The sequence below is a fragment of the Ailuropoda melanoleuca genome, chromosome 8 (assembly GCF_002007445.2).
Source record: "Ailuropoda melanoleuca isolate Jingjing chromosome 8, ASM200744v2, whole genome shotgun sequence".
NCBI lineage: Eukaryota > Metazoa > Chordata > Mammalia > Carnivora > Ursidae > Ailuropoda > Ailuropoda melanoleuca.
In genome coordinates, this window is record NC_048225.1 from 18826346 (window position 1) to 18852989 (window position 26644).

The following is a 26644-nucleotide window of genomic DNA, read 5'->3' on the forward strand; positions in this document are numbered from 1 at the left end:
TAGCAGGACATTGACTACTGCTAGTATAGCTCATTTTATAAACAAGCCAAAACAGAAGTTTAAAATTCAAATTAACTGTAGACAGAGTAGTTGAAAGCACTGTCTTCTGTCTATCTCTCTCTCTTCTGGAAACCCTCCCCCAAACTGAAGTCATGCCATTCTCTCTCCTCCAACTTCCTCGAATATTCCTGTTTCCTCTAGCACAAAAGCCATTAGGCCACTTAGCTCAGGTAGTCAAGTGCATGCCCTGAATGTGGTCAGGCCAAAGCCCGAGCTTGGTCATGGGCCACTTAGTTTTGCAGAAAGCCAAAAATCATCCGTCTAAAGCATATCCCATTGTCCCCGTAGCTATATGCCAGTGGATTCCCTGGGAAGTGGGTGGAAGGTGTAAATAAATGGCCAAGACCTATCTGTCACCATCACCAGGATGATCTGGTGCGCTCCCGGCATAAGTAGGTTGGTCCGTGACTCGCCTGGGTGGAGTACAGATGTTTCTCTGTTGTGATATATGGGTCTACTGGATGTGCACTTGTCTTCATGTATCATCCTTGGGTGTCTTGCATCCACGGGCTACACTTCTGAATCTTCTCTTTTAATTTTAAGATTGTAAGCTTGGAGAGATCAGGTTTCCTGTCTGTCCCCCTGGCTGATGGAATTTCCAAGGAGGATTTCCTGAGGCAGTTTATGGGTATAGGTCTGCACCCAAAAAGCTAAGTGGGCACAGGGTCATCTGTAGCACAGGTGGTGGCGAGAGGTGAGCAGAGGACTGGGGATGCAGAAATCTGCCACTGACCAGCTTGGGGACTCTTGCGCAGGGGTCTCCCCCTGGCCTTCATTTCCTTATCGCTAATGGAAGGGTTGGGTTAGATGGTCTTGTAGAGGGCGGGGAGGGAATCAGGGTTGGGTGCTTCCAGTTGCCAGATGTGCTTTTAAATCCTCTACTTCTGTGCTGATTCTAGTACTAGTTTTATGAGTTTTTTCCCCTACATCCAGTCTTGGTAAGGTGCAGCTCTTCTCGCCCTCCCCGCCGCCACCCATTTCACTTGAGATACGATTGACAAGCCACATCGTAGTAGTCTGAAATTTGGTGGTTTTTCTTTTCCAGTCGTGAGTTTCATACACAGCCAAGTACTTACTGTGTTAGTCACGCTAGCCACTGCTTCTGAGAAGTGTACTGAGTGCCATCATATTCTGGGACCTGCTAAGGGGGCTGGGGGAGCCCTTTTGGGCCCCTGTTTTGCTGTCAAGGTGGCACTTCCTGCTGGCAGAAGGCAGGACAGCAGTAGCTCTCGTGGTGGGTCCCAGGAAGCTCCCTGGAGGTGTCCCTCCTTCCTTTCTCTTCTTGGGATCTAGTGTGGACTTTGCTTAGTATGTTTGACATTTTGTCATTAGTGGACACTGGGTACAGACCGTTTTGGAGTGTCCGATTCTCTCCATGGTGTTTTTCCACACATACCAAAGCCCCCTTTGCCTCACCAGGCCGCTTAGGGTCTGTGGGATAACGGAGCCTCCTCTTTGTCTTTTAAACATGCAAGCAGGTGCTCTTCCTGCGTTTTCCTCCCCACCCCCACAGAACCCGGGAACATCCTGCTAACCTCGGTCATTGTCACACAGGTGTTAAGCCCAACTTACAAGCAGAGAAATGAAGACTTCAGAAAGCTCTTTAAGCAACTTCCAGACACGGAGCGCCTCATTGTTGGTGAGCCGGGGGACCTGGGAGCAGGGGGTGGGAGCGGGAGTGGGAAGGAAGTCTGGGTGTCCCAAGGACAGCACCCAGGCTGCTTGTGTCCTGAGGTTCCCCACCGAAGAGCCAGCCCAAGTGAGAACATCTGTCTGGGAGCAGGGAGAGTGGACGGATGTCCAGAGCACTGACCCCCGTGGTTGAGGCTCAGGGTTGAGCAGCATGTGTGCGGTGGCCTCAACAGAGAGCCCAGCCTGGAATGAGTCACTGCCACTCTTCACCTCTGCAGGTGGCCCAGCAGTGAAGGGAGGGGTGTTAGTTAATTTCATTGGCCTTCTCTCCCTCTGACTTTCTCGCCCCCTCCTCCGCCTTCTCCGTCCCTCTGCCTCTAGACAGCAGCACGTGTCATGTCACATGAGCTGCGAGGGACTCCCTTGGCCACTAGTTCAAGTGTCTCACCCGCCTAGTGGGTGGTAGGCAGCGGGGCTCCCGCAGTGCTGGTGGGAGGGATGGCGTGCCTCATTTGTAGTGGTTTGCTGGAGATGCTTCCTGTCCCTGAGCATCTCTATCTCCCATCCGACCGCAGATTACTCATGTGCACTCCAAAGAGACATTCTCCTCCAGGGCCGACTCTACCTCTCTGAAAACTGGATTTGCTTCTACAGCAACATCTTCCGCTGGGAAACACTGGTAAAGCCCTGGGCCTTTCTCCCTGGGCTGTCCCCTCGGCTAGCACCGAGCAAGCTGCCCCCACGCTCCCCCTTTGGTTGACTTCCTGCTCTACCCACCCCTTTGCATAATTCATAAAAGCATATGGTTGAGTTTTGAGGGACAGAGCTCCTCTGCCATGTCTTCCCCTCCCTCCTTCCCTCTTGGGTGTGGAAGAGAGCGTGAGAGCAGTTGCTTTTGGCAAATGCAAGTAAGGATTCGGCAGGAGTCACTGCGGAAGGTAGAGCAGATGAGTCAAAGGGGCATTGGCCTTGGCGCTCAGGGCCGGGTTGTACATTATCTGGGTTCTCCATCTAGTTAGCTGTGTCTTATCAGGCTAGTCCTTTGTTTTTTCTCTGCCTCCTCATCTTATGAAATAAAGCAGGAAGAGATAAACTGGTGACCTAAATGGTTCCATCCAGGGTCATTGTCCTGTGTTTCTGTAAGTGGCAAGTAGTGATGTGGTCTGTGCACGTTGACCAGACTGTGTAGACATGAGAAGGAAGGCTCCCTAGACCAGCAGCCAAGACACCCGTGGGGCTGTAGGCGAGGCTCAGCCGCCACCTCGCTGTGTGGCTTCTGTGAAATAGGGAGCTAAACCAGATGATCTCTAAGGGGGTCCCTTCCAGGTTTAGAAATAAGTAGATTGAGAACTGATTTCCTCTTTCTGAACTGGTGCCACATAAGCACTCGTGGCCGACTTAGTGAATGTCTCTTCTTGCTTATTATCCCTCCTCTGTCCCTGGGGGGTTGCCAGCTGACTGTCCGTTTGAAAGACATCTGCTCCATGACTAAAGAGAAAACAGCTCGCCTCATTCCCAATGCCATTCAAGTTTGCACTGACTCAGAAAAGGTAAGTGGAGTCTAATCTTGGACCTTCTACTCCCCACCACCCCAATTCCCAGGCCCCCCCACTTCTGTATTTCTGTCCTTCAGCTGCATGAATATGGAGGCCAGGAGGATGGGGGTGGGGGATGGTAAGGTGATGCAGGTCGCAGGGACCACCTCCATTGGGTCATGGTGTTTGGAGTCTGAGCAGGGGTGAGGACGGAAGGTCTATACATTGGACTTGGAGCCAGAGCACTTGAATTGAGTCCCATAACCATGGGTGTGGTATGTAACCTCTCTCCTCATTAGTTTTCTCATGGGTGCCATGGAGCCGGTCATTCCTATAACAGGGGCTAGAAATGACATCATGGATTTGAAAACACTAAGTTGTAAAGCGCTGTGCAAATGTACTGTGTATCGGCATAGCTCAACAGGAGGGATGAAGAGTCTGGTAGGAAGTGGATTATACACGTCAGCCTGGGGGGAATGTGGTAGGTAACATTTAGGGCCGAGAAAACCTTTGGCCTTTAACCAGCACCTGGAGATTAAGAGCTTCAGGGCTAGGGGTGAACTGGGCCTCTGCTGAACACAGGTCTACAGAGCCCTTGGACTTGGGCAGTTCAGTGGCAACAACCATGAGATTTGGGGTCAGCTAGTCTTTGGTTTGAATTCTGTTTCGGGCACGAATCAGCTTTGTGATTACAGAAGTCCCCAGATCCCACCAACCTGTTTCTCTTTATTAGGCGTTAGTGGTTACGTTTATTTTCCAAGGCTTGCATGTGGTTTACACGACGCAGCAGCGTTTGTGAAGCTCCTAGATTGTGTTCGCTAACATCTGGTTCCCCATCATTTCCTTCCCGCGTGTTCTAAAGGGTCCCCGTTAATGTGTAAGCACAGTAAGAGCAGGAAACTCTGTTTTGATTGCCATTGTACCCCAAATATGTAAAATCGTACCCAGCGCGTACTGTATTCAGGTATCTGTTAACTTAGCGAATGAGAGAGTGAGTGGGTTAGTGGATTTGTCTTCTCCTTCCCAAAGTCTAGTTCACAGCTTACCAGTTAACCCAGTTCCAGTCAGTGGGTGAAAAAAGTTGTTTTATGGAAATGAAAACTTCCAACCAGAGGGAGAAAGACCATGGAAAGCAGGGGTGAATACTGAAGGACTTAGTGCCAGTGGAGATGTGGAGGTCACAGGTACCTGGGCCCCGTGGACTGGGCCCCATCGCTAGAGTACCTTGGTGTCATGGTCACGGATAACTGAATCCATAGTATTTGGGGATGAAGTCAGTAGCTTTTCTTAAAAGGATGAAGCATCCTGTCTCCCTCCGTTATACTGTGAGTCTTAGAGTCTTACCAGATAACTTCTTGCTGTTTTCTCTTCCCACCCAGCACTTTTTCACTTCATTTGGGGCCCGGGATAGGACATACATGATGATGTTCCGGCTCTGGCAGAATGCACTCCTTGAAAAGGTCAGTACTGCCCAGCTCCTTCCTTCCTTTGGCCTCAGGACGCACATCCACCTGGAATGTTCTCTCCCTTGGGGGGAGGGTCGCGTGGAGAGAGCGCTCTTCCTGTGATGTGGGCTAGCTCCAGAGCAGCCCACGTGTCCTCAAGGTTCTGGAAGTCCCCCAGACTTGCGGTGCGTTCCGTATTCCCCCCGGGTGGTGCCGTGTGAGCAGCCTCGTTGCTGTCGGGGGGCAGGGCCCTCACTGGCTTCAGGCACTTCCGTTCCACAGTCCTAAAACGTACCCGGGTTGGTGAGACCCACAGTGGTGGAAGGGCTGGCAGGCAGGAACGGTGTTTATACTCACAGGTGCGCAGGCAGAGGCCCTTCACCGCTTACAGAATCGCAGGGGTCCGTCAGGAGGCAGAGAGCACAAGGGGAAGGCGTGGGCAAGAGCTTTCCCTGTGGCTTTTGCAGGAGGGAATGGGTGAGGCGGGGTAAGCGGAACAACGGGGTTTAGGATTGGCTAGTTTGAATAATCCATCAGGCTTCGGGACATAGGGACTACCTCTAGTTCCCTGTCCCTGGGCTACCTAAGCCCAGGTGATATTGGCCCGGACTGTAGGAGCAAGGAAAGAAGGTGGTTGAGGGTCTAGGCTTTGGATTGGCCAGTCATACATGAAAGGTGCACTTTCCGGAGAGTTGTTTTCGATCTTCAGGAATTAGCTAACCCTGGGTTGGGCATTCCCTCCTCAGTCAGCAAGCCCTCAGATGCCAGAGCATCAAAAATTCAGAAAACAGGTAAATAGAGTTCACACAGCCACCAGTTTGATGATGCGAGTGTCTGAAAGACTCTGAGGGGACACAGATATTGGCGAACCCATGGCCGCATTCCTTAGAGAACTCCCACTCAGAGGCCGGAGGATGTTGGGAAAGAGCCCCCAAGCGAGGGAAAGAGACGTCATAGAAAAGTTAGATGGTTATAATTATATATATGATGCCTACGTATTCTATCTTGACTCCGTAAACAATCTAAAGTAAACTAAGCAGGTTTATTATGTAGAATTTCTTCTAACCTCAGGGCCTGTAGCCCTTGCACAAACCCAGGTAACTTCTTTGTGCTGCGATCTTCTGCCTTTATTAGCCATCAGTAATAGTAAAACGATAATGTGTTTGAACCTCCGCTGACAGATTCGGATTTTCAGTTCACAGCCACTGTCATTTCTGAATAAGACAGAAGCTCTCACACAGCAGATGTCTGCTGATTGTACTTGTGCTGGTTACGGTCAGACAGGCCAAGCCCGGTGCATGGGTCAGGGAAGGGTGTGTGGAGAAGGGGAGGACGTGGTTAGGCAGTGAGGCCGGTGTGTCCCCAGCGGGGTGAGTGGTCCACGTCAGGGCCAGGGATAGGAGGCAGGAGGCCCAGGGAAAGGAGGAGAATCCTCCCTCCAGCTCTGTGAGGACCAGCACCTGCTGGCTCAGAGGGAGCCCTGCACTATGCGGTTCTGGGCAGTTCTCCTTACTTGGAAGACCGAAACCCTGGCTCATGGCATCCTGGCACCGCCTGCTTCCTCAGCCACACCTGGAAAGGGTGTGCTCAGAGAATTCTCACATTCTTTATCAGATCTATTGATGAGAAACACTCTTTAAGTTTGATGTAAAATGTTCCTGTTTTGACTCCTTTTGTTTTTCTTTAAGACTCTTGCCCTCTTTTTTTGCATCCTGACCCTACCACCTTTCTACCCCTCCTCCCAGTTCAGGATTCATCCACNAGTGGTCCACGTCAGGGCCAGGGATAGGAGGCAGGAGACCCAGGGAAAGGAGGAGAATCCTCCCTCCAGCTCTGTGAGGGCCAGCACCTGCTGGCTCAGAGGGAGCCCTGCACTATGCGGTTCTGGGCAGTTCTCCTTACTTGGAAGACCGAAACCCTGGCTCATGGCATCCTGGCACCGCCTGCTTCCTCAGCCACACCTGGAAAGGGTGTGCTCAGAGAATTCTCACATTCTTTATCAGATCTATTGATGAGAAACACTCTTTAAGTTTGATGTAAAATGTTCCTGTTTTGACTCCTTTTGTTTTTCTTTAAGACTCTTGCCCTCTTTTTTTGCATCCTGACCCTACCACCTTTCTACCCCTCCTCCCAGTTCAGGATTCATCCACAGTCCCTCCACTCATTGTTTTTCCACAATCACCGTTTTTCCACATTCTGTTGCCTCTTTCCCTAAAGTCCGAACCCCATGAGAGCTCACTTTTCTTAGGACAGGGTTTTTGAGAAGGACACATAGGCACACCCAGTGAAATAAGGAACTGGAGCGTGTAGGCAGAACTGTAGGCAAATAGATTCTATTTGAGAACAGAAGTCTCCTCACACTAACTGGCCACGCAGGCAGGCCCTGCCGCCTCACCTCTGAGAATGTGGTGTGGTCTCCACGGTGGCCACTGTGTGCTGGGGAGACTGGCTCAAGGGACCACGTCCGAATCAGAAGCTCTGTGATCGCAGTGTCTCCAAGAGTCACATGGATTTATCACGCTTAATGCTTGACCTCGTCCATAGCAGCAAAAGATGGATAGTCACCATCCTTAAGGGGCCAGTTGATCCCATTACGCAAACCTGAGCTGTGGGACCAGGGCCAGGTTCCTGGCTTGGCTGAAAGCCATATTTTTAGGCAAAAGATTGGTGTCTTGCTGTGATCCTGGGAGGAGGAAAGAGGAAGTGGAGGAGATGTTGCTCTCCTCTTGGTTCAGCAAGGGAAAATGGAGGCCATCTTCTCCGACCCCCAGGGGATTCCAGCTCAACTCAGGGCCTCCGTGTAGAGTGGGGTCCTGAGGAAGGAAGGGTCAGAGTCCTTCTGTTATCCCCCACAGCCCCTGTGCCCCAAGGAGCTCTGGCACTTCGTTCACCAGTGCTACGGGAATGAGTTGGGCCTTACCAGTGACGATGAGGACTACGTGCCCCCTGATGATGACTTCAACACGATGGGGTGAGCAAGGCAGAGGGCAGATGCCCAGGGAGCCTCTCGAAGAGGGGCTGGGATGGCAGTGACAGCCTCCCTGGGGAGCAGTGTCTAAGTGAGTCCCGGAAGGAAGTGAGCACACCTGCGGCGAGATCCTTGCAGGCAGAGGGAATAGCCAGTGAGTGGCTGGGCAGAATGAACAAAGGCAAGCAGGAAGAGATGAGGTCAGGGGCCAGACCCTGAAGGCCTTTGGCCAGCGCATTGATTGGATTTTACTCCTAGCAAGCGTGCTGGGAAGCCCTGGGAAGGCTTTGAGTTGGTAATTGATAATATCTGACTTAATGTTTGAACAGGATTGCTCTGGCTCCTGTATTGAAAATAGACCAGGGAGGAGCAAGGGCAGACAGGCTAAGAGGCTGTGGAATAACAGATGTGTTAGAGGAGAGGTGAAGGTTTGGGTCAGGAGGGTAGCCTTAGAAACGGCAATCAGTGGTTCGTTGCTCAGTATATTTTGAAAGTGGAACCAGATCTGTTTTGAAGGATTTGCTGACGGATTGGAAAGGAACCAAAGACGGCTTTAAGGTTTTCTTGGCTTTACCAACCGGAAGGCTAGAGCTGTTCCAAACCAAGAGGGACAGCACTGTAGATCAGATTTTGGGGGAAGATCAGGCAAATTGGGTTTAGAGATGACTCCTGGCCAAATGGAGATGTCACATAGACATTTGTGGATGTGAGTGTGGAGTTCACGCAGGAAGTCTGGGCAAGGTGTATAAAACTGGGAACTATGAGTGGGTAGCCGGGAGATTAGCTGAGACCGCCAAGTGGCTGGATGAACATAAGAAGTTCAAGGACTGGGCCTGGGAGCACTTCAGAAGAGGAAGAAGCAGCAAAAGAAATCCTGAGAGAACATCCAGCCAGGTAGGAGGAACACTAGGAGAGCTCGCATCCTCAAGGCCAAGGGAAGGAAGCTTTAGGAGAAGGAAGCATCACTGTGTCCCATGCTGTAGATGGGTTGAGAAGGATGGGACCTCAAAGCCATACAAGTGTGGTCGAGGTGGGGAGGGAGGTGGAGGCACAGTGGTGGTGTGCGAGGCACAGAGCAGCGGGAAGCAAGGAAAGAGCGCTGAATAGTGACAGTAATGGTGTCACTTAATCTCTGTGTCTGTTTATCTTCAGGAGGCACGCCATGTGTTACTCAGAGTTGTCATGCATTCAAAAGTGGGGTGATAGGTAAAGTGTGAGTCCGATATTGACGGGATGATCTCTCCCTTGGGAGAGGCTGAAGTGTCCCTAGAAGGGCACCCACCTTTATCTCAGGGAGGGTTCCCCTTCAGGTGTCCAAGGCAAAAAAGCTCACTAGTTAGGATCCCGAATCTGGGCGTTATCACCAAAGGGCACTTGTGCAGGGTCCCATCCTCATCACTGTGGGTAATACAGTGTATGCTCAGAGCCCGGGTGTTGCTGTCAGCGGTCAGGTTGAGATGGGATGGGATGCCAGTGGAAGAAAGATAGTTTAAGACACATAATGGTCATAGGATAGGGTTAAATTTAAGAAGAGCGCATAGAAAAGGTGACTTCGGAGCCAGAATTCATACATGGAGAGTGTGAGGTGGGGACAAAATTTTAGGAGAGCAATGTAGCAGGGGGGTGGTGCTGAGAGGAAGATCACATTCAAAGCAAAGAATCAAGAAAGCCCGTAGTTTGGGATGGATAGACAGATGTGAGGTTCTTAGAATAGTCGGTGGTGGTCTTGGCAACTGAGGTTAACAGGGATTCGTGGTGTCTTCTCTCAGCTACTGTGAAGAGATCCCCGTGGAAGAGAACGAAGTGAATGACAGCTCGTCCAAAAGCAGCATCGAGACCAAGCCCGATGCCAGTCCCCAGCTACCCAAGAAATCCATCACCAACAGCACACTGACTTCCACGGGAAGCAGCGAAGCCCCTGTCTCGGTATGGGCGATACAGACTTTCCTCCACCCCTCATCCGGTGGCCAGTGTTTCCCAGCTGAGTTCACGCCACAGGACCCTGGCCTGGGGCACGGGAAGAAGGGAGGTTGGTTACCCTATGGTCAGTTTATTTAAGAAGGCATCCTGGAGCCGATGGGCTCTCTGTTCTGATGCTGTAGTCTCCGGATCCGCAGCCAGGTTCTCAGTGCCTTGGATACAAGACTTTGTTTGGCTTCTGAGCAGATTGAAAACCATTCCAAGTTCATCATGTGATTGTTTCAGATCAGCCCCTGGAGAACTATCCAAGGTCTTTTTTCTTTTCTCTTCTTTTCTTTCGTTTTGTTTTGGTTTTGTTTTTGTTTTTATACTGCCTTGATCTGAGGTCAAAATTGCACGTGAATCTACCTGTGATCTGTTCACTCATTCAACAATTAGTTTTCGAGTTCCTAGTGTATACACTCCCAATTTATTTTTCNTTTTTGTTTTTATACTGCCTTGATCTGAGGTCAAAATTGCACGTGAATCTAGGGCTATAGACCTGTGATCTGTTCACTCATTCAACAATTAGTTTTCGAGTTCCTAGTGTATACACTCCCAATTTATTTTTCCACTGTGCTAGACTTTGCAAAAGAGATAAAAATGTGTTAAGAAAGGCTTTTGTTCTCTGAGACTTGATTACAGAGGGGATGGGAGCTTGATGAAGGAAGTGTTAGGTGTGCACTGGCAGGTAGGAGAATGGGCCGGGTTTCTTGGAAAGGATTCCCAGAGAGGGGAGCCTCAAATTCCAGTGGCTAAGGGCTCAGACCACCTGGCCTTAGAATGAAAACATCATTCATCTGGGGTCTAATCTCCATTTTCCATTTCTAAAGTTGTCTTAAAAATATAAAGGCTTGTCTCTATTCCCTTTTAGGGCAAAGGGGAGAATAAACCAAAAAATGCTTACAAAGCTTTTGAGACTCTTAGCAGATGAGTGCTAGTGAGAGGCAGGTCGACAGGTAGCATGGGGGAAGTGTGGCTCCAGGAGTGTTGCTGAGATGGAAGGTGCTGACTCTGCTCCCTGCTGGGGCTGGTGCGTTATGTAATGGTGAACAGGACAAGGTCAGATCCTTCTACTGGGTTCTCCCATCTTCCACGGCAGAGCTGGGGAAAAGCCCTAGAGCCTGACTCCAGCCCAGCTGTGTTGTGAACATGAGGGCTCCCAAGGCCAGGTCCCTAACCTCCCCTTGGCGAAGAGACCTAGAGCAGGTTGGCCCTGTTGGGTGACTTCTCTGTCTCCACCCCAGTTCGATGGCCTGCCCCTGGAGGAGGAGGTGCTGGAGGGCGAAGGGTCCTTGGAGAAGGAGCTTGCCATTGACAACATCATCGGGGAGAAGATTGAGATCATTGCGCCTGTGACCTCCCCTTCGCTGGACTTCAATGACAATGAGGACATCCCCACTGAGCTCAGTGACTCTTCTGACACCCACGATGAAGGTGGGCATTTGAAAGTGGGTGTGCAGAGTGGCCGTTCCTCCTCCATTTGAAGGCTAACAGGATGTCCCTGTATGGAGGCTGGAGTCAGTCAGTCTCTGGGTTTCCGGTGGAAGGGTGGGTTCCTTTGTCATTGGCATACAGACGTTTTCCAGATAGCCACTGCAGGATCCTTATCATTTCGTATTTGTCTTTCTTTACTCAATGGATCATGCTTTGTCCTGCCATCCAGTCTTGCCACTAAATGTCCCCCCTGCTGACCCAGTCTTGCCTTGCCACTCTGTTTCTCATAGAGATGCAGGGCAAGGCAGTGTTTATATGCCACAGGAAAGTGCCAGTCAGCTGCTTCTGGGAAATCATGCGATTTTAATAGAAACTTGCTTTAGTAACTGCATCGGGTTTTTAGACGAGGCTGCAAGAAAAGGTGTTGCCGGGTGACTTGGACTCTAGAACCTGCCCTTCTCTCTAGTATTTCTGGTTAGTATTTCTTACTTCACTTCTGCATCAGGTCAGCTTCTAGGACCTGACTCGGGCATGCATTGCCTCTGGCATTCCAGGCCCGAGAGGCCCAATTGTCAGTATTCATGAAATGAGTTGATCCATTGACTTGGTGGTAGGCTGGGACTAGCGTGTGTATGTGGACAGTGCTCATTTAAACATCTTTGAACAGTCTCTCCGATGGTCCCCTGGAGTGGTTTCCCCACCTTTGGGCGGTTTCCCCACTCCCATGTAGAATGCAGGCCCAGTGCAAATGATTGCACAGGTTGGGTACTGCACGACAGCGGGGGCACCATGCACATCCACGCAGACATGACTGTTCCCCCACTGCACTCACACAGTGCTTATCCTGTGTGGTCAGGCACCGGCCCTGTACAATGTTTCCAAGCCACAGGGGCGCCAGGAATGTCGGCATCTTACTTGAGGCCACATGCCAGCCTCTGTAGGTGCAGTAATTAGGGACTGCGGGGTGCCGAGGGCTTGGGAGGAATGCTGGCGTTTCAGCAACACACCTGTGCTCTGGGGCACATTCTCCCGGAGCAGATAGAAGCCTGAGAAAAGTGACAGGCATTGAAATCCTGGGGGAGACCGGTTGCCTTATGGAAGAGGATCAGGAGCCGACCTTGTGCGGCTTGCAGTCCAGCCCAGCCTTCGAAGCTTTTCTGTGAACAGGTCATTCCAGATGAATCTACGTCCCTTTAATGCCCCTGTACCATGGTCGCGATGCCATGTGTACGCCAGACTCTGGGTTCAGGAAGTCATTTTTCTGTTTAAATTTTCGTCTGAGATCAGCTTCCTTAGGGAGATTGAAAACGTAAAAGCAAACAGTACATTCCCATAGTCTTTGTCAAGGAAGGCTGAACAGAATGCCGGCTGGAGTGAGCTGTGTGCGTGCTGGCAAAGGAGGAGACGGACAGATGTGAGGTTGTGAGCCATTACCCACTCCAGCCGCCCTTGACCCTTGGTGGCGGTGCCTCCGAAGTGCCCTGGGGGTGTCCCTGGGGCTCCAGCCCCTCCTTCCTCACTCCTTCCTCACTCCCTCATTCTGCATCCTCTTCTATGCAGGGGAGGTCCAGGCCTTCTACGAGGACCTGAGCGGCCGGCAGTACGTGAACGAGGTGTTCAACTTCAGCGTGGACAAGCTCTACGACCTGCTGTTCACCGACTCGCCCTTCCAGCGGGACTTCATGGAGCAGCGGCGCTTCTCCGGTCAGTTCCTATCAGGCACACTTTGTCCTCTTCTTCCCCAGGCCACCCGAAGGCCCGGGCCACCCTCTTCCCGCCCCCCGCCCACACCCCCCCCCAGGGCCCCGCTTGCTACACCTTCCCCAGCGCTGCTGCTTTATGCTCGCCCGCTGTGGCCACAAAGGCTCACCGGGAAGCAAGACCGCCCTGGGCTCATGGCCTCGCAAAGAATAGCCGCGAGCCCTTACTGCTAGGCACCCCCGGCGTGCCAAGCACGTGACACCCATCTCGTGTAACCCTCGGATCTGCCCCGTGTGCGAGCACTGCAATCCCCGGAGTACCGATGAGGAAGCCAGAGCTCCGACTGTTCTCACTTGCCCAGGGCCATGCAGCGAAGCAGGGCGCGAACCAGGATTCACATCCAGGACTCTGTGCATCTCTGCTTCGCTCCTGTCTCATCCACCTGCCCCTGTTCTGCCCCAATAGCAGGGACTGAGGCTCTGGCCAGGCAGAGCTGCTGGGCATCCGACTGTGAAAGAACGTCAGCGTAGCCCTCTGCCAGGAGGAGAGGGCAGGCGGAGGGCATGCCTTAGAGGAGAGGACTTGTTCCCAAGGATCCCAGGCCTTCGTCACAGTGACTCCAGTGTTGCCAACACCCCCGCAGGTGGCCCCCAGACCGCCTGTCCCGGCCCCAGGAACAATCAGCATTCTGGAGCCCTGTGTAGAATTTCGGCAGTGCTACAATGAGCCTCTTTCTGCTTTGACTCCCCCTCCTCCCACCCTCCTCCTGGGGCCCTCAGGCTCCCATTGGCTTCCTGATGGGGGCCAGTCGGCCGTCGGTACAGTCAAGAGTTCACTCGGAGGGGAAATTGAGAGATGGCGTGGGCCTGCCTCTCTCCCTCCCTCATTCCGGGGCTCTTCTCCACCCTCAGATATCATCTTCCATCCATGGAAGAAGGAAGAGAACGGAAACCAGAGCCGAGTCATTCTCTACACCATCACCCTTACCAACCCTCTGGCTCCTAAAACGGCCACCGTCAGGGAGACGCAGGTGAGCTGGGGGTAGGGGCACGGAAGAGCAGCAGGAAGAGCCTCTGGCCTGTCGCGAAGGATTAAGTGTAGAAGCCAAGAAGAAGTTTCTGGGAGCAGGTGTCGTTGGGCCCTGGGGCGGGGACACGTGCTGTGCTGCCATTTCCACTGGTTCCGGGTCCTCCTCCCGAGAGTAGGGAGGGCGGTGCTTTTCCCATCTTGCTTCTCTTCAGCTTTGTCCCACGGACCCTTCTCCGCACAGACCATGTACCAGGCGAGCCAGGAGAGCGAGTGTTACGTGATAGACGCCGAGGTCCTCACGCACGACGTGCCCTACCACGACTACTTCTATACCATCAATCGCTACACTCTCACCCGCGTGGCCCGGAACAAGAGTCGACTCAGGTGCCGCGTCTGGAGGGCCTGCGTGGGTTCCCAGGAGGTTCCTGGCGTGCACGGCTGTCCTCGCTCGTGCCGTCGCAATCGCACGGGGGTTTGGTGAAAGGCTACAGAGACACCTCTTGGGGATCGAGAAGTTCCAAACACCCACATCTCAGACAGGGCCTGCATCAGTCTCGTTCTCTACTTTAAAACAATATTTTTTTGGGGGTGCCTGTGCTGCTGAGTATCTGCGCCTCCTTCCTTCCATCCTTCCATTCCCCTCCGTCCTCTCTCCTCCCTCCTGCCCCCACCATCCTTCCCCACACTGTGTCTAGGCTTCTCACTTCCAGCTTTTTCGAAGTCTTTCTGATTAGACGTCTTTTCTATCCAGTTCACACAGAGGCAGCTTGTTGACCTCAGATAAACCTGTCCAGAAGGGCGCCCGCCTGTAATCCCGTGAACACTTGTTGGGCGGGATGGGGGGTGGTGGTGAGGGGACTCGCAAGCATTGGCTTGCTCATGTCAGGCCACAGGGTCCCCGAGGAGAGTGGGGAGAGGGGGCAGGCGGCCTTAAAAATGAGACCATAAACTGGGAGCAGCAGTGACTTCGGGCTGTGGAGGGGAAGAAGGGACTGGTCTGCACACAGCCTGGGCAGCAGAGAGACCCGTGACAGGGAGAGAGAATACTTGGAAAAAAAACAAGGGCTGGCAAGGTCTCGTGGGGTGGAGAGGCAGGAGCCAGGGCCGGTGGCAGATCGCTCTCCTAAAGGTGGGAGTGATGGAACCCTAGGGCCTGGTCTGGGCCTGCAAGTCTCTGCAGAGGAAGACAAGGACCCCCACGGCCGGCTGGCCACCTGGCACCATCTGGAGGAGGCAGCGTGGCCTCATGAATGACCTATGGGCCCGGAGTCAGGAGCCCCATCGTGTTAGCCTTTGGTCTGATGGCCTTATTCTAGTACTCCCATTTTCTCCTCTATAAAATGAGGCTCAATCCGCCAGCTGCACTGACCTCCAGACGTGTCCAGGGAGCTCAGGTGGCACAGTGGGTGTGGTGTGAAGGGACCATCCCAGCAGAGGAGGGGCTGCCCAGGAAGTGGCTGATCTCATTTCTCGCTTGTCCCCAGGGTCTCCACAGAGCTGCGCTATCGCAAACAGCCCTGGGGGTTGGTGAAAACTTTCATCGAGAAGAACTTCTGGAGTGGGCTGGAGGACTACTTCCGCCACCTAGGTGAGCAAGGCTGCAGCCGTTGGCGCTGGTGCGATAGCAGACACCAGCTCAGCTGGAACAGCCACCATTCTGGGGAGTGGGAAGCACGGAGATGGGGGCCACACCGAGATGGTGATCTGGTGTCATGAGGGCCCTAAGGTGGCCCCAGAGATGGATACAGATTTGGCAGGTCTGTGAACACGTGCGTTTTCCAAGAGGCTATGCCTGTAACTTGTGTGAGGTCTGTGCCCCCCGCCCCTAGCACATGACCTCCACATCTCATCACCCCACTGGTCATTCAGTTACAGAAAGGAAGGATGAGGCTGTGAACGCGTCCATCAGAACATGCGACGTGCCCCAGCTGTCTGCATGAGGGTGCGGATGTTGGGAACCTATGTCTCTACATGATATTGAACGAAACCCAGAAGAGGGGTTTGGCTGGGGCTGCGTCCCGGCAGTACTTCTGAGGCTCATGGCCATCCCCGAGGGACCCCTGCCCTCCCAGTCAACGTCCCAGAGTGCGATGTGGGAAAATGGTTCTCTGCGAGAGAGCTCAGCTAGGAGTAGACAGAGTTGTTTCTGGAGGCCAGCATGTGGAGCTGGAGATGTAGGCAGGTGGCCTTTTTATCTGACAGAGAGCGAGCTGACCAAAACGGAGAGCACCTACCTGGCTGAGATGCACAGACAGTCTCCCAAAGAGAAGACCAGCAAGGCCCCGACGGTGCGGAGGAGGAAGCGTCCCCATGCCCACCTGCGGGTGCCTCACCTGGAAGAGGTGATGAGCCCTGTCACCACACCCACTGATGAAGATGTGGGCCACAGGATCAAACACGTGGCAGGTGCGTGCCCGCTGCCAGTGGGGGCACGGCTCGGGGCTAGAGCTAGCTGCTTGCCTGTGCCAAGCACTCATTCTGCGTCCTTGGGTATAGATCATATATAATTTGCCCCTAACTCATTATTCAGCCTCTGGATCCTCTACCTGTTTCCCTTTGCCCTTGACATTCCTCCATCCCTGCTGAGCCCACATGTGGCATCTGCTGAACAGAAGTTCGCTGAGCTCCGTGTCCGCCATGATAGACTCAAATGGGCAGCTTCCAGGGTTTTTGGCAAATGCACCGGGGAGAAGCCACAGCTCAGGCCAGAGATGCCCCCCTGACACAAACATCAGGGAGTCCGAGCTCACGTGGCCCCCACAGGCCCACCAAGGACCTGCCCTCCCAGGCAGAGGACTTCCCTGACGTGTCTCCCTCTTGCCATCCAGCCACGCACCACCTCATGTCTTCGCTCAGTCATGGCGGCCTGTAGCCATAAGAAGCCTCAGAGACCACTACTCCGACGTCTTTCAGGCTGTGCTTGGCACATCCCTGGGCGTTCCTCAGAATGGGGACAGGAGAAGAGAGTGCCAGCCTTCCGTGTCCCCCGCCAGCTTCAACCAGAGCACTCCCTTACGTCCCTTACAGAGAGGATTTCTGACTAGTAGGCCACGTGAATACACTGACCCCCTGACAGCAGTTGAGACTTGCTCAACGTCACGTCCCTGGTTACGGACAAAGCCCGAGCTGAAAGCAGTCTCTGGTCCCAGCCCAGCGCGGTTGCCTTTGCCATGGCTACACCGCAGAGCACTTTGTCCCCCACCCTGCATGTCCTAGCTACGTAAGGCCGTTGAGCTTCTTGTTTGCTCAGTGACTTGAATGTCCACTTTGCCTGACCCAGCCCATGACCTTGCCCTTGAGGGGCTTCCCTTGTACTTCAGAGGGCTGGGTTATCTGTCATCTCATCGTGACAGCATCACGGACAGTTCTCCATCATTCCGTGAAGCTCTGTGCGTGACCGCTGTCACAGCAGCCAGGGGATGCGTGAGCCACCATGGTGATGGCCTCTTTATTCTCCCCACAGGTTCCACGCAGACACGGCATATCCCCGAGGACACCCCTAACGGTTTCCACCTGCAGAGCGTGTCCAAGCTGCTGCTGGTTATCAGCTGTGTGTAAGGGATCCCAGCTGTCCCCCCTGCCCCTGCCCCAGCACCTTCCCTCCCCGCCTGCTGGCACCTCAGGCATATGAGCCCCCCTTACTGTGGCCCTGGCCTTTTTTTGTCCTCTAGCTTCTCTCTTCAGATCACTTGCTCTGTCCGTCATTCCTTACCTCTTGGTTTCTTTTTCTCTGTTTTATTTAGCATTTGTTGTAAGCTAGGCCTTCGGGATTGAGAACAGAACGCATTCATGCCCTTAGGATCTCAGTTTCAAGTGGGTAAGACAGGACATTCAGAATTACTATACTGCCGGAGAAATGCTAACATAGAGATGCCACACAGCGTCTTAGAAGCCCATTCATTCACTTGTGAGGGATGTCCTGAGTATCTGCTCCGTGCCAGCCGCCAGGACCGGGCACTACTGGGCCCACACTTTGGCAGGATAGCCAGACGAAATCAATGACTACCATTCAGAAATATATGCTTCTATTAATGTAAATAATTTACAATATTGCCATCTTGTTTTGAAACACTAGGCTCAGTAACTTAGTTCCCAGAAGGATGCCGGACAGGGAGAGAGGAAGTGGGAAGAAATGCACGGGTAGGATGGGAGGGCACAGCTGTCCGCAGTGGAAGCCCAGAGCCCGCCCGGGGTGCCCCTGAACCACTGGGAGCAGGGAGTTCCTGGGATGGCTAAGTGTGGACAGAGCTTCTGCTTGGTTCAGCCTGCTGCCAGACACACCCCCCCACCACCGCTTACCTGGAGATGGGGGTGTACCGTGAGCATGTGGGGGCATAGGTGCGTGAGTGGCATGGGAGCTGCCCAGACGCGGACACCGCCCTCCCCTGTTCTCTGTGTGGACCACAGCCCCTTCCCTCATACAGCTTGCAGGGGTGTCCCTGGACCTGCACTGAGCACAGGCAGGATGGTGCACACAGACCCAAATGCAGGAGCTAAGATGTATGCAGCCCGCGCTGAAGAGGTGGACGGTCCGGTCCTCCGGCGCGTGCGGTTACAGTTAAAGGCGGTATCTTTGAAAGTCAGCGTTAAATTTAGAGATTCTTCTGGAGAAGTCAAAGAGTCCTGAGCACAGCTGGGTAGGGTCAGGGACTGGCAACTGCCAGCTCCAGGAGTATCGCCTTCCATTGTGCTGGAAGCACAGAGAAGAGCGCAGTGTCTCACACGCACGCACTCACGCTTTCGAAGGTTAAAGGCACAGCATAAGATGTTCTTTGTTGGTCCTTTGCCATATTCATTCTGTCTTCCTTTTCCTGTGTGTGTCCCTACGTGTCCCTGTACCCCCTCCTTTCATGATATAACAGCCAGTTGGTGGGGGGCTTCTGTGTGCAGGGAGCTTTCCATCCACTGCTTCACCCTACACACGTCGCAGCCCCAGCAGGGCAGGAACCGTCCCTATTGAGGAAGGGGTTCAGAGAAGCTAGGGAACTTTATCAGACATTAAGAGCCCTGGAGCAGTGGGCCAGGACTGTACCCAGTTCCATGTGTCCCTAGATCCCTTTGCTCCCCGAGTCTTCCTCTCTCTGCTCCGTCAACTTGTGTCCTAAAATGATCTCCTGGCAGCCACTGAGGCCAAGAGGAGAAGGGAACGTCCCCAGTCTCTCAGCGGCTCTCTCTGCCCCCTGGGTCCTCCTTACCACCTCCCTGTCTCTGACCAGTGCTGGCCCAGACTGGGGAAGCTCGTGACCCCTGCGGGTCTGGGCAGGCATAAGGACGAGCCCGTGCTTTAGGGCGTCCTGCTAACACCTGTCAGGGAATCAGGTAAATAGTCCACAGCTTCGCCCTTCTGTCGTGCCTCAGGTCGGCTGTGTAGGAGGACTGGTTTCCCTGTGTCACCCCTGACATACTAAGATCTGTTTGCAGCTGCTGTCTCTTGCTCCTTGCTTGCTGGGTCTCCTCATCCACGTGTCCTCGCTTCTGGTGTTTCTTTCCCCCTTCCCCCCCAGGCTCACTTGCTGTCTGGCTTGGTTTCAGTGCAGCCCTCCCCGTCCCTGCACTGGTCTGTTCTAACCTCTGCCTCCTCCCCATTTTTCCTCCTTGCTCCCATTAGGATCTGTTTCAGGTACTGGCTCTCTGATTGCTTCTTTTACCCTTCATCTCTTTTCCTCTCCATCTTGCCTCTTCCCCCAGGCACCCAGGGTCTGGGTGGCTCCTGTGTGTCTCTCTTTCCCAGTGCCTTCACCCACACGCCTCTCCATGGCTCCTCTGCTGTATCCTGGCCCCTCCAGATGAGAGCGCGGCTCTCTCTCCCTTTCCCCCTAGCTGCATCCTTCCGCCCCCTCCCTGCCATGCTTTAGGTGACCAATGGTCAAGGACAGCAGCCGCCTGGGGGGGGGAGGGGCGATCCCTGGCTTTGAGAGGGAGCCTGCGTTCTCAGATTACATCTCATGCCTGTTGCTGTTGTCCCCTTTGTCTCTTCCTAGTCTGGTGCTGCTGGTCATCCTTAACATGATGCTTTTTTACAAACTCTGGATGTTGGAATACACCACCCAGACCCTCACTGCCTGGCAGGGTCTGAGGCTCCAAGAAAGGTAATCCTCGCCTCTTCCCTTGGCCACCACCTCCACGCCCTGCCCCCACCTGGTACTGTGCTCCAGCTCCTGCTACCCAATCTCTGGGATGGCCCCGCTGCCCTTGGCCAGTGGGTAACTCTTTAGGATGAGTCCATAGGCAAGCTCTGAAAACTGTCCCTGTAGCTTTAGCCTGCTTCTGACCTGGGGCACGGGGGAACTGGGGGCACTGAGCAGAGGACAAAGCAGTCTGATGTGACTCTCTGTCCTTTAGGGGACTGGGAGCACAGGACAGTCCACTGAGCATAACTCCAGCTGCCAGGGTACCCCTTCTTCTGCCCCACAGGTTACCCCAATCTCAGACAGAATGGGCCCAGCTCTTGGAGTCCCAACAAAAGTACCATGATACAGAGCTCCAGAAATGGAGGGAGATCATCAAATCCTCTGTGATGCTTCTTGACCAGGTGAGATGTCCCCAGCTACTCTCCTTGCCCTCATCTTCTGGAGATGGGCTCCTTCCCTGTGCTCTGAGAGAGATCTCCCATCACCATCCCCCTCCCCATCACTACCCACCGGACCTCACCCTCCCATTCTCTCTTCCCCTGGGCCATCCACTGTTCTGATTTTAAAGTCATCCCGGAATGGGTGGTTGGAAACACAGGTGTACCCCTCCAGACACTGACAATGAAATTTGCGGCAAGAAAGCTGTAGGTTATGTGGAAGGACTGCTTTTTTTTTCCCCCTTGATCGCTCATGGCCATCTGACAGGCATTGAAAGAGAGAACCTCCTTTCACAGAGATTTGTCTTCCCAGAGGGCATATTTTTCAAGTTCCTTTTGCTATATGCCACCCCCTACCCCTGCCCTCAACACACGCACACCAACACACAACCCCCAACACGTTATTCGTCCTCAGAGGCTGCACGGATAGTCTGGGAAGATGGTTGTTATACTGTGCCCTCTTTTTGTGACATCTTCTAGGACAGGTGCCTGTGTTCCTTCCAAAAACTACATTCATTCATCTATTTAAGAAAATGATCCTGGAGGAAAATCAGTAATAAGTTTAGTTTTATCAAAGGAGGGAGCTTCTCCTCTTTACCCGGGACGAAGTTAACATCTTATACAAAACTACCATGTTGTAGCCAAGACGGCAAGAAGGTACTTTTGCTCTACGAGAGACTTAAGAAGATAGGAGGCCCACGGGTTTGTCCTGTTCGTTAAAATTCCTGTTCGGAAGGAGTTCTTTATGTTTGGTGGTCAGCCAGACTCGAGATGGAATCCCAGCCTTGCCATGGACTAGTTTTGAGCAAGGGATTTAATAGTAGTGACGTCACAGCTTCTTCATTTATAAAATGGGAATTATAATTATAACTTCACGAAATTGCTGTCAGGATTTGAGGGCTCGGGGGAGGCACTCATTAATATTAATATTAATTTCCCATTCATAGTGTGGTCTTAGCTCTAAATCGAGGAGAGAGGATTTTAATGTGGCTATCAGGATCCAATTTAATGTGTTTTAGAATATCATGTTTAGCTTTGGAGTCATGGATTTTTTTTTTTTTTTTAAACAAAAAGGGTCAGTGGCCTAGCAGGGGAGGGGGGCTCAGAAGCCCTGTGATATCGGGAAGAGTTGATAGAATTAAAGACATGCTCAGGAGAAGGAAAGAGGGGCAAGGAAAACAGGGTAGTCTTCAGACATAGAGGTCCAACAGGTAGAAGAAGAGATTGATTGCTCGTGAAACCCCAGGGGCTAGAAGTTACAGGGAAGGGGAGCTTTAAGTCATCAAAAACAGACCACTTAAGTCAAGCTATCCAGTAATGGAATGGGCTACTTTGAAGGCCTGAGATTCTATCACTGAAAGTGCCCAAGGGGTGACCAGATGATGGCAGATAAGAAACTTATGAATTAAGTAAGAGGCAGTTGGACTGGATGGCCCGGTTCTCTTCCAACTCCAGAATTTGGTGTCAGGGTGGGCCCCTTTACATTGGAGCGTGGGGCAGTCAGATTTCTAGCATGGTGGGCTCAACTCTGTAAGCGTTAGGATAGGTGTTTCGTTTCATTCCCTTTAAAAATCACTTCTGAAACCCTTTGGAGCATCCCTATGGAGCCGAGGGCATTTAGGAGAACCAGAGAGAAAGAAGAAAACTGTAGATTAGGCAGAGAGACAGAGGATCTCAAAATCCATAACCAGGTGCCCATGAAATGTTAACTGTATCGTGTTGTCCTAGAGCAGCTCTCTTAGAGACAGTGTTTCAACGTGTTGGGTTGTGACGGGCCCATCAGGATTCTGCTGCTGGAACTCTGCCCCATTGAGAGTCCTTGCCATGACCTAACAATGTTAGCGTGCCTGTTTCTTAATGGAGTTGAGAAATTCAGTCAAGGTTAATTCTGTGATACGGGTCCTGCTAGAAGCCTACTCAGGTGTCAGTTCTCTGCTCGGCACCCAAGGTGTGTATCACCGTCTACACATGCATGAAACAGAACGATTCACAGTGACCCTAGTGCGGAGTCCCAGTGAGTGGTTTACCAGCAGCCTGGAGTAGGAAAGAGGATGGTAAGCCAGAGAAAGTTCGGACGTGTTCTGGGCCATACGAAGGGTGAGATTGGAATAGGCAAGAGAGACCGGAGCCCCAGGCTGGGACAACAGAGTGACAGAATGCACACAGATGGGAGTACAGCCTGTTCGAGCTTGATGGGGAAACCGCACTGAATGCATAGAAGCCAGCCTCATGCGGCTCCCTACAGCTTTGAGAAATTTTTTTCTTTTTTGAGTGAGAGAATTTTTTTTTTTAAGATTTTATTTTTTTTTTTGAGAGAGAGAGAGAGATCATGAGCAGGGGGGAAGGAAGAGGGAGAAGCCGACTCCCCACTGAGCAGGGAGCCCGATGCAGGGACTCCATCCCAGGACCCTGGGATCATGACCCAAGCTAAAGGCAGACGCTGAACTGACTGAGCCCACCAGGTACCCTGAGAGAGAGAGGGAGAGTTCTTAATTCGGTGACACAGGGCCACAAATGATTAAGACATAGCACACCTCACCTCAGGGGTTCCCAGTGCTAGATTGGCTGTCCCCTTTCTGCTGGAGACCACATCCTAGGAGAATTCCCCTTGTCTTAGGAGCCCGGCTCCCTTGAACTCACTGGTGTGCTCGGGGACCTGCCCTCTGCAGGCGTGGCGGATAAGCCCACTGAGGGCACAAACCCGGGCCTGGGTGGGCCTCCCTGTCTTACAGATGAAGGACTCTCTCATCAATCTTCAGAACGGCATCAGGTCCCGCGACTACACATCAGAAAGCGAAGAGAAGAGGAACCGCTATCACTAACAAGGCAGGAACAAGGGTGGCTGCAAGAGGCCCGTGCAATACATGTACATAGACCATATAAATAGATATATATAAATATATATATATACAGAATATAAATATATATATATTATATACAGATTTTAAAAAGAGATAATGCCTATGTACCAGGGAGAAGGAGTGGGCCCGCCTCCTGTGTGGCCGGTGGAGGGGCCGAGGAGGGCAGGGACCACCTCTCAGCACCGACCTCCNTGCTGGCCGTTCCTGGCTCTGAGAAGGGAAATGTTGTTGAGCCAAAGTTACGCCTGTGAAGACCCTGGGGTCTCGAAGTCTCAAGGGGCTTAAGGTGCTTCATTCCCGAATCCCCTCTTGATTTGTTTCCAAAATAAAAGAGAATCTTTTCTTCCCTACCCCATGCTTCCCCAGGTATTCTCTTGTGAACAGGAAGCATTGAGGTCAAGAGCCCAATCTAAACTCTGTCACCTGAGCGCCACCCCCCCCCCCCCCTTTTTTTTCAAAAAAAAAAAAAAAAAAAAAAAAAAAAAAAAAACCCCCCCCCCGCTTTCTAATGGACCACTCGCCCCCCAGTCAGGTGGAGGGCTGGAAGGCTGGGAAGGCTGCCCCTGTGGGATTGGGCCTTGAGCTGCAGGCTCCCGAGGACGTGTGTGCGGAATGGTGTCTCCTCCATCACCCCTGCACCTTCCCCTAACCCCTGTAGGGTGTGGACCCAATAAGGGCTGGGAATTTCTTCCTTCCCCCCCCCTTCTCTCTGGTCTTCTCCCAGGCTGGATCTGGGTGAAGTGTCACTTTCTAGTGCCTAAAACCCTATTTTTTCTCTGTGCCCTAAGAGCACATTGTTTATTAGCCAGGATGGAGCATTTGGGGTCTTGTTAAACCTCTTCTTAAGTGGTTATGAGCCAGTCGGGCCTATGGCTCTAATTCCTTCACTTTGAGCTGTCATTTTGATTTCTGGGACTAATCAGGGTGTCCTAGGGATGGCTAGGGTTGGAGGGAGTGAGCGCCCTAGCATTGTATGGATCGCATCATAGGTTCACACAGAACACGGTGTGAGTAGTCAGCCCCGATATCCAAGCGCTCACTTGGCTGCCAGCATTGTTGACTCTAAGGGAAGAACTGACTTTAGGTTAAGGGAGACAATGAAGACACTCCGCACACGGTAGAAAATCTAGGCTTTGGGAAGGAATGCTTTGGGCAAAGGTGCATGCATTTGTGCAGGAAAAGGCCCGAGTGAGTCTCTGCCCCACGTGGAAGCCATTCTAAATCCTGTTCCTCAGACTTGGGAGTGGGAGTTCTGGCAAAGGGGGCAAAGCCTTCTCTAGTCTCTGGCCCCAGCGAGGTATGAGATCACTAAGGAGGAGAAAGAAGACCTTTGGTTAGGAAAGTGAGTCATCCAGGGCCATTTTAGAGGTGGCTCATTAGGACCCGTGCATTTATCTGACCTCGCAGGGCCCTTCTGGGCACGATTACCATTTCTCATTCACTGAACTGCTATTCCTCCATGTCACGACCAGAGGAATCCTGCCGGCCCCAGGCAGAGCTCACAGATCTCAGTCGGGAAAGGATCATACCAGTTTGGCAGGGAGAACTCTTCCAGATGGCTTGTTCTCCTAGGGGGCCTCTTGATGTAAGGGGCCAAAGGAGAGGAAGATTTTATCGCTGACCTAGCCCCAAAGAAGAGCAAGTCCTGTTCTGTAGGAATGGACTGAGCATCCCCGTTTGGCAATTAAAGACAAGTTTTTGTCTTTTCAGTCAATCTGAGAATACAACCTCGTTATTCACCTAAGGGCAGGATGAGAAGACAAAAAGATCAATGCCTTAGGGGAGTAGGCTGAGAAGGCTCCATGGAATCAGCTAGAATGGATATCCCTCCTCTAGGAAAGGAGATGTGAGGGCTAGAGTTGACTGTTAAGCCCTGTGCAGTGTGATGTGCCCACAGGTCAGTGGGTTACTACTCATTCTTGTCCAGGACTTTGACTAGGAGACACTCTGGTGAGGGTCAGGGCTCATGGGCCCCGGGCCAGAGAAGGAGGAACAGTGCAGACTGCTAGAAATTTTCCTGCTGCAGGAGCCAGACGTCAAAATTATTCTCAGAAACTTTTGAAAGCAGAAGTGATAAATTCTCTCATTTATTCCATACATAAGTAAATATTTATTTAAATCGTCCAGTTGTTGATGGTCCCATGGTGGGACCTTTGGGGTGACTTACAAAGGGTTCTCTGCTGGAAGTAAAGTGATGTAAGTGGGCCTGGCTGCACAGAGTCATTCTGCTTTCGCTTTGTCTCTTTAGCCATGCCAGGGAAGAGTAGGTGACAGGGAGGGAGGTGCTTAGTATGTCCGAGCAGCCCTTGTGATGTCTGAGGGTTTGAACCCGGGAGATGGTGTGTGCACATGGGGAAGGTCCCTCGGCCTGCCTCATCACTAAGAATCATGGATCTCTTGTGGGCACTCTCTGTTCTAATGTTTTAAACTTTCAAAGCAGGAGAAAACCCAACACCTCTATTCACTCCCAAACAAAAGCCCCTCCCCCCGCCCCGTATTCAGTAGGCTGTCAAAGGGAACTCACCCTTGCAGATAAGTCTGGGAGTGAAACCGATAAATAACGTGCAATTCAAGCCCTGCAGCTTGGCTTGTATCTGCACCTGGGAGCGTCAGAACTACCACCCTTTATGTTATTTCTTCCAGCCTGTGCTTTGTTTTGGTTCATGTAAGGACTCTGGTCACGTGGGAATCTTTCTACAAGGATTCCTGGGGTCACATTTGAGAGCTTGCACTCAAGTGTTGCAGAGTTTCTAAACCAGTGGAGAAGAGCTACAGGGTATATACCTGCACTGCACCTTCCTGAAAGGAATTAACAAGGTTGGCCTTGGAGAACCCACTCCTGTCTGCCACTCCTCTCTCTTCCCCTGTTCAACTCCCTGGGACAAGGGCAGCAAGATCAGCCACTTTTAAAGCTCTCTGTTAGAGCACTGGGCTGAGTTAGGAGACCTGGGCCTGAGTCCTGGCTCCGCTCTTGGACAAGTCACTTCCCCTCTCTGAACTGCACTATCCTCATTTGTAACAGGAAGGGGGCTGAGCTGGACCGTCTCTAAGATAGGTTCTGGCGTGGGCATTGTCTTGGAGCTGGGTCAGAGACTGGCAAGGTAGGGCCTTCTCAGACTTGGATGGTACTCTGCCAGAAAACAAGCCATCTGGGCTAGAGCTTCCCTGGTGTTCAGGTGAGTAGTAGGGCAGCATCAGGGTTCCCAGGAAATTGGGGGTAAATTTTCTTCTTTATGAGCAGCAGGAGGTAGGGAGATCAGGTTTGTTGTATTTCCCAGTATTAACCTTAGGAGGGCGATTCTTCCTTTGTTGGCCTACTCTCAGTTCGGGAAGGGCTTTCTCTAAGCTATAGGAGGAAGACAATGGCAAGAAGGGCACCATCTAGGATTAAGCTCGTCTTTTGTCTCTAGGCTATGAAGACTTTCATCATCCATCCTTCCTCCTCCTTG

The 26644-nt window shown here is 52.3% G+C and overlaps 1 protein-coding gene across 7 annotated transcripts in view; it reads left to right on the top strand.

Annotated features, from left to right (window-relative positions):
- Positions 1-23249, top strand: part of GRAMD1B (GRAM domain containing 1B) — a 227666-nt gene extending 204417 nt beyond the window's left edge. For all 7 annotated transcript variants that reach the window (XM_034666001.1, XM_034666004.1, XM_034666000.1 and 4 more), the window contains 16 exons: positions 1615-1699; positions 2268-2371; positions 3147-3242; positions 4607-4687; positions 7528-7643; positions 9410-9566; positions 10847-11036; positions 12597-12740; positions 13649-13767; positions 14008-14150; positions 15251-15354; positions 15969-16172; positions 17230-17320; positions 19748-19855; positions 20181-20298; positions 23067-23249. In XM_034666001.1, coding sequence (XP_034521892.1) covers positions 1615-1699; positions 2268-2371; positions 3147-3242; positions 4607-4687; positions 7528-7643; positions 9410-9566; positions 10847-11036; positions 12597-12740; positions 13649-13767; positions 14008-14150; positions 15251-15354; positions 15969-16172; positions 17230-17320; positions 19748-19855; positions 20181-20298; positions 23067-23156 — 1950 coding nt within the window. In that variant the 3' untranslated portion in view covers positions 23157-23249. The remainder of the gene's footprint in view (positions 1-1614; positions 1700-2267; positions 2372-3146; positions 3243-4606; positions 4688-7527; positions 7644-9409; positions 9567-10846; positions 11037-12596; positions 12741-13648; positions 13768-14007; positions 14151-15250; positions 15355-15968; positions 16173-17229; positions 17321-19747; positions 19856-20180; positions 20299-23066) is intronic.
- Positions 23250-26644: the final 3395 nt, after the last annotated feature.